This window comes from Periplaneta americana, chromosome 3, assembly GCF_040183065.1.
Source record: "Periplaneta americana isolate PAMFEO1 chromosome 3, P.americana_PAMFEO1_priV1, whole genome shotgun sequence".
In the NCBI taxonomy this organism is placed as follows: Eukaryota; Metazoa; Arthropoda; class Insecta; order Blattodea; family Blattidae; genus Periplaneta; species Periplaneta americana.
Genome location: NC_091119.1, coordinates 108757077 through 108764518, shown reverse-complemented (window position 1 = coordinate 108764518; position 7442 = coordinate 108757077). Strand labels below are relative to the sequence as shown.

The 7442-nt window shown below is 36.1% G+C and overlaps 1 protein-coding gene across 1 annotated transcript; it reads right to left on the bottom strand.

The window, feature by feature from the left end:
* Positions 1 to 338: 338 nt before the first annotated feature.
* LOC138696365 (uncharacterized) lies at positions 339 to 6639 on the bottom strand. The gene is made up of 2 exons (XM_069821225.1): positions 6455 to 6639; positions 339 to 6161 (listed from the first exon to the last, which is right to left on the bottom strand). The coding sequence occupies exons 1-2, from the start codon at positions 6501 to 6503 to the stop codon at positions 5416 to 5418; spliced, it is 795 nt and encodes a 264-aa protein (XP_069677326.1). The 5' UTR covers positions 6504 to 6639; the 3' UTR covers positions 339 to 5415.
* Positions 6640 to 7442: the final 803 nt, after the last annotated feature.

Below are 7442 nucleotides of genomic sequence, written 5' to 3'. Positions count from 1 at the left end.
TAACCTCTGTTTCTCAAAGTGAGAGTCCAAGTTTCACAACCATACAGAACAACCGATACTGTTTTATAAATTCTGACTTTCAGCTTTTTTGAGAGTTGTCTGAATGACAAAAGCTTCTCAACCTAATAATAGCAGGCATTTCCCCTATTTATTCTGCGTTTAATTTCCTCCCAAGTGTCATTTATATTTGTTACTGTTGCTCCAAGATACCGGTATTTGAATTTTTCCACCTCTTCAATGGATAAATTTCCAATTTTTATATTTCCATTTCGTACTTCGTTCTAGTCACGAGACATAATCATATACTTTTCTTTTCGGGATTTATTTCGAAACCTATCTCTTTACTTGCTTCAAGTGTTTTCCTTAATAATTTATGGATTTTATAATACATCTAGACGACACCAGCAGTGATGACTATGATGATCATGAACAAGGGAAGAGGAGGAGGAAGAAGAAGAATGTTGATAATAATGACTGTATGTGAAAGTGAAGTTTTTTGGAAAGCCAACAACTACAGACCTGTGCTTCTACTTGAAAGACTTCATGCATCGCTTACCATCAGTAGCTCACGGCCAGATACGAATATTGTAATAATTGGAGTTGTCATCATACTATATAGCACACAGAAGAAGAAAAATGCAATTTATTTATGTTTGTTATTTTGTGAAACCATATACTTTCACCTACCATATCCAATGGAATGCACTGAAATTAAATACCAAATTATGCTTTTGTAACTGTACGTACAACTGCTGCAGCAACGGTCAGGTAGCCAGCAGATAGCTACGGGGCAGCAAGAGAGCACTAGGGAACCCAGCTGCCTAGATAAGTTGCGAGGACAATGTTTACTTCCTGATTCAAAGGAAAAATATTTTGGAGCCTGTTCTTTGTAACAAATGTAACATCAGGGGAACTATATTATTAATTATTCAATAATTTGTGTACAACTATAAAATGGGTCACAGTCCTGCCATCTATCCACAATATGCGGAACTCGAATCACTTAAAGTGAAGTGGGCAGGCATTGGATACATACATACATACATACATAATTTGTGTACACAGTAATTTCTCTGACCTCTCAAAATTTCGTATTTACAATATTTACTAGACCAAAGCGGCATATAATTATTTCGAAAAATATTACATCTATGCAAATGAAAGTGGAAAGATTAATTAAAGTGTTTTAAAATACATACACAGTTCAAAAAACAGAAATCATTTTTGAACATCGAAAAAATTATATTAGGTGCGTGTATATATATATATATATATATATATATATATATATATATATCTTAGGGAAACCAACCTGTTTTTCTAAAATGTAATTTTTTAATCCTAAGTGTCATCTCAGTGCCTGCTTTGGCGTCAACTTAAATATTTTACAGTTCTTTATGCTGCATCTATTTTCAGACTTATTGTAACTCTGATGAAACTTTAATAGAGGGGCCAAAGGTAAAGTTTTGGAAATGTATATAAGCCTACACTAATGAGAGAAGGTCACAGGCGACTCCTGGAAACTTTGCCCCAATTATATCTATACACAGATGGATGAAGTCTAGGATACATACAATATATATATTGGGTAACGAATCTGTTTCATGCACTCACTCATCTGCAGTTGCACATGATGTATGTGTATACTCTTCATTGCAGTGAAACAGAATTCTACGGAGGTACACAAGCAAATGATTTAGATTAGTTTTGGTATCTTTATGAAGTTTTAATTTTGTTTTAATCAACTTTAGTTTACGTGATTTTTGATATCATCACTTGTTTTCTTTAGGTTAGGTTTATTTTTCGCACGTTATATTTAGTTTGTTTATATTATTTTTGGTTTAGTTGACCAAATTCTTTTAAGGTTATATCAGAACTTGGCATTTCCTATTACCATCCTACGCCAGCTGTGATGTCATGTTCATTCTCCTTTTCTTTCGAGTGCATCCATGGCTTTATGGTTGAAGTGTTGGAGTGCAAGCAGTGTCTGGTTTTAATTGTACAGGCTACAATGGTAATTGTACATTTATAGTTTATAAAGTGAAGGTAGACAGAAACAAGACAGAAGTAGAGAAAGAAAGCAAAATGAAGAGAATAAACAGAACAAAGAGATGGGAGGAGTGGTGATTGGCATATACATTCATCTGTTAACAGAGCTTATGAACTTCGTCCTTGTGAGTACTGTACACATACTGTCGCAATCAGACAACAGCTCAAATCATTATATGCATTTCTCTACCTACATAAAACAAAACTAACCTAACTGGTTAGCTTGAGTTTTCTATAAAACTACCTATGGCTCCTATACTCAAGAATGGCCATGAATTTTTATCCTTATGAAGACAACTTACATGGATTTAGCAGCAGTGGTGTCATTCAACTGCTTTGCCCAAACCGCTGTTAAATTTGTCGTCGTTTGCAGAACCAGTTTATTAAACTTTTTAAGTTTAAAGAAATAGCTTTTTTTACAGAGAGGAAGAACATTAATTTTAACACGAAATTTTCCAGCTTTTTTAATATTGCAAAAATAAAGTACAATCAGCTAGAAGAGACCATAATTATTATATTATTCTTTCCTATCCAACTGTGCAGACAATTAGGACAGGACTATGATATACTTGTAACCTTGAAACCCATATGATATTATTTCAGCAGTCGTCAGCCCTGAGTGGCGCAGTTGGTATAGCATTGGCCTTCTGTGCCCGAGGTTGCGGGTTCGATCCTGGCCCAAGTTGATGGCATTTAAGTGTGTTTAAATGCGACAGGCTCATGTCACTAGATTTAGTGACATGTAAAAGAACTCTGTGAGACAAAATTCCGGCACACCGGCGACACTGATATAACGTCGGCAGTTGCGAGCATCGTTAAATAAACCATAATTTTATTCATCTACTTCTTCCCTTCCAATGCTAATACCGTATACAGTATAATGAAACATAGTATTCAAAAGCATAATTAAAATAATAGATTTTAAACTACCGGTACAAAATACACTAATAAGCACATTAATAAGATACTTCGTTTTTCTGTTTCTAAAATTCTCCCACAATTTTTATTCCACTTGAATGAAATAATTTTATTTTCATTAAGGGTATTGGCAATACTGGCAATTATTGGTAACTGCGCCGTTAGTGTCTCATATCATTTTAGCTCTGTTTATGTTTGAATCTATTACCTAACATTCTCAGAGAGCAATTAGTGTAGTGCTGTAGTGTAATGAAGTGTCAAAGAATTCGGTCGAGTTTGAGTAGTGATAGTAGTGGTACGTTTGAGAAAAGTAAAATAGATGATAGAATGGTTGATGTTTCAGGAAGTGAAAAGTTAAATAAACTTGATGTAACAATGGAGGGAATGTAAGTGCAAGTGCAGATGCATCTTCGGATGTTTCAAACAATTTGTCGGTGTGGTCAGATACTCAAAGCTAGTTGGTGTTCTGAATATTCTGTATGTGTAGGCCTACTGTTCTTCTTCATGACACAAGTGAGCATTTGTGAGTTTTTAAAATGGTCTACACAATTCTGCAACAACATGTCACATTACAATATTTTCTTTCATTTGTAGCCGCTTGTTATTATCTTACATTTTTTTTTCTCGGAGGAGGACCACCAGGCAAGCATCACAGCCTTAGGCTTATTGTGCAACCTTCTTATGTTGGTACGATTGCTGAAGTCTATTAAGAATCACTCTTCAAGTGCATGATGGTGTCATCGTATCGATTCAGCCACAGCATCCAGTTCTTATCCTCCGCCTGCCTGTGATGTTGTTCTGCAGTCTCCTCAGATCAATGGCATCTGTTCGCAATTCATGTGCCTGAATCTGCTGCATCCTTAACCAGAAGAACATGTCGCAGTCGATTCCACAACTCACCAAGGCACCATCTATCCGAGGGAGCTACACTACCCAGGTCACCCACATTCCGCTTAAAAGACCCTGCGGCTCCGCCGGATATGTGCAGCTCCCACAGACAGATGTCACCTATAGGCAGATCCTGGAATCACGTTCGCCATGTTCCCCCTGTCGACCTGTAAACTAGTAAGATGATTAATGGAATGATACAAATGAAGGCGAAATGAGTCCAAAGTCCAACGCCGAAAGTTACCAAGCAATTCTGCTTCGAGAGGTAGAGGAAAAAATTCAGAAAAAAATCCTAACCAGGTAACTTGTCCCAACCAGGAATTGAACCTGGGTCCACTCATTTCACGGCCAAGAAGGTTAACAGTTACTCCACAGCGGTGGACCTATTATCCTACTTAATATATTTGATATTAAGGTTATAAAATTTGTAGTTATTAGCGGAGAGAACAGATTGTTAAAAACTGGAATGACACCACTGTTTAGTACTTTTATACTACTAAAGGTTTTTAATTGGAAATTTTGAGACAATCACGTGAATTTCATTGCCATATTATTAAAGAGATAAATTTTGCTAGTTACAGAAGTAGATGAAAACAAATAATTTTCTACATTCTTTATATCACACCAGCTTAAAAATTTATGGGCTTAGTTCTGCAGACCCACCTAGGCACTTACATCACCCAAACTAAATTTACAGAGTAGGACTGACTAAATGTTCCATACACCTGTTTCCTATATACAGAAACAAACCTAACCTAACCTTATTTCCACAGAATAATTCATTAAGATTAGTAGGAAAGTGATTTAAGTGCTTTGTTGCGTCTGCTGAAGTACCGTAGCCCGAAATATATATTCACTTACATTTTTTCACAGCCTTATTGCATTTACCTATGTGAAGTAATTCGATTTCAATAAATGAATGATTTGAGCTTGTCTTTACAATTACCATCTTTGTCCTGCACATTATTATTATATGCCATGTGATCAGTAGCTCGTGCATTTTGCTGAAGTCTTAAGGAAACAAGCACAATACAACTTGCATGTGTGTGTACCCCTTCATCAGTTCTCTCTCGCAGTCAAAGAGCAAATGACATAAATATAATTAACTACGATAACTTGAATTTAAAAATACAATGTATTAAGTTAATTTGTATTTAAATTTCAATATTCAGCCTGCCATCTCAGCTTGGACAAGTTCCTATATTTTTATCTTGAGTATTAGTCAGGAATTAGAATGAAGTTCGTCCACACTACTGAAAAATAATTTAGTTTAATGACAATTTTAGAATGCTGAATTAAATATTAACATTGCACTCATCACTAGTGTGCATGCTAAACTGTCCGATGATGCCCTTTATGTGTAGGCCTAACATGCCTTTTTTTTTACAGATCAACATGAGAAAAAATATTCAATCCGTATTGTGAGCAACCTCAAGCAACCTCAACAATTGACTGCGTTGTGTAAAGTGATATCACTCAAAACACAGCTTAATCTAATGCATTTTACAATGTACAAAACTCCTTTCCGTTTGCATATATTATTTTATAGGAAATAACAGTTCAGTTATTAAAATTTTCTGGCAAATCTCTGGCGGCTTCTGTTTCTAGTCTCTGAAAATCCGACGCCACGCATTTTGTACTATCTTGCACTTCGGCAGGACCTCCCAGTTTCTCTATAAGTGTTGCTAAGAGAGCACATTTTTTCTCTTCCAAAGCAACAATATCGGCGTGCATTTTATTCAACATTTCTATTCTTCTCTCTTCATCGTTATGATACTGCTGCAGGAATTCTGTGAACCAAAGAGGAGGCTGTTGTGTAGAAGTATCTATTGTTCCATATATTGTTTCGTCAGTATTGTCTGCCATTATTGCTTCCCCTTCTTCCAAATACTCTTCGTCCAAATTTCCTACGACTTCCATTACTTCAACTCGCATTTCTTGTCCGTCAGGACCAGGAATTTTCTTTGTAGTTAAATATGGTTTCGTAGAAACAGAAACTGAAGCAGCACTTACAATATTGGGATCCTTGCTGAATATTTCTTCCACTGCGTTGTAAAATCCCCATCTGGTTCTCAGTGGTGACCCACGTTGCCCAACATAAATTTCCTTAAAGGTCTTCTTCAGATTACGCCACTTCTTATCACACATATCTTCAGTCACATTAGGATAACCTCTCTCGGCAAGACGTTGGGCTATCTTTCGCCATATGTGTTTCTTTTTTATATTGGAATCTTTGAATTCATGTTCAACTTTCTTGTATTCTTCTATCAATGTAAGTACCATCGGTCGGCTCCATACGAACTTTTCTGCCACAGAAAGTATTGTAATTAGCTAACGTAACAATTTCTATTATGCCACAGATTTACACTGAAAACATAACCTCGTACAACTGAAACATCATAATATATCCCTAAACAATAATAAGCGATTGTCTGTAGTTGACTGTCATTTATATTTCCCTCAATAAAATCATGCATCGCTAGCTTCCTTAGGGCTACCGCTCCCCAAATGTAGCGAAATATAGAGTCAGCAGCGCATAGCGGCATAGCCAAAAACCGATCCAGAAACACGCTAGGGCATTTCATTTACCACAACTTACCTATTGGACTAAACCCGTCCTCGGGTACCATTATGATCTCCTCCTCCATTTATAGTGATCGTTAGAAACAGCTTTTCTTGTTTTAGTAATTGTATGAACGTTAAATGTTTAGATCATTTATTGTACACGGTCTAAATTTAAGAATAACAAAACCAACATTTGACGAAAAATGTCAAAATGGCTACTCCGGTAATTAGTTGCTACGTAGACCGCTATGCCACGCCACAATCGGGCATCGAATTTATCGAAAGCACATATCTCTCTGCCGGTGGTAGTCTTTGCTTATCTAGGTATTCGAGATTGGGAATTACGACAATCACGTGTTAATTTAAACCAAGCCCCTACAGTCGAGGCTGCGCAGAAGTTTAGGGTAGGGCCAGAGCCTTCTTTAGTTACAAGCCGGGGCATGGATAGGTTTGGCAACGCAGAGTGGAGGCGGGAGATTTTAGAGTGATATTGTGTTTGCTCATTGCTTTCGTTATACGTAACGCGTATTTTTTCAATATTACTTCATGCACAAAGGTAAGATCAAGATTCAGAGTAGTGATGTAAATTATTACGGGTCCGAAAATAGTGTTTTATTGCAATCAATTAGCTATACTTCAGAATACGGCGTAAGTAGGCTACTTACATACAAAGGCTGCCACTTAAAATAATTACAAAAAAAAAACATGTTTTTATTGATAGTACGAAGGTAAATAAATAAATAAAAAAGATATTCCTTGCACCGAAAATAATAAAATCAATAATGCAATAAAGACGTAAGTTCCTACGCGGTATTCTTAAGTTCCATTCAGTTAACAAATTTGTGGCTAGCAGATTGACAATGTTTTGCGACTTAATGGTGTTTCATCTGTGAAAGGTTTAGGATATATTTTAATATTATCTTCTGCGATTATCTATCGTGTTTTTCTACAAATATTTCAGATGCCTTGAAAGTGCTGTGTGCCTATGTGTCGTAGCAACTACACTTATAATTAAAAAAATA

Excerpts from the sequence above, each read along its gene's own strand:
- LOC138696365 (XM_069821225.1), bottom strand. The coding sequence starts at position 6,503 with ATGGAGGAGGAGATCATAATGGTACCCGAGGACGGGTTTAGTCCAATA. Across the intron at positions 6,162-6,454 it reads GGACGGGTTTAGTCCAATAG|AAAAGTTCGTATGGAGCCGA; the intron begins GTAAGTTGTGGT and ends TTTCTGTGGCAG.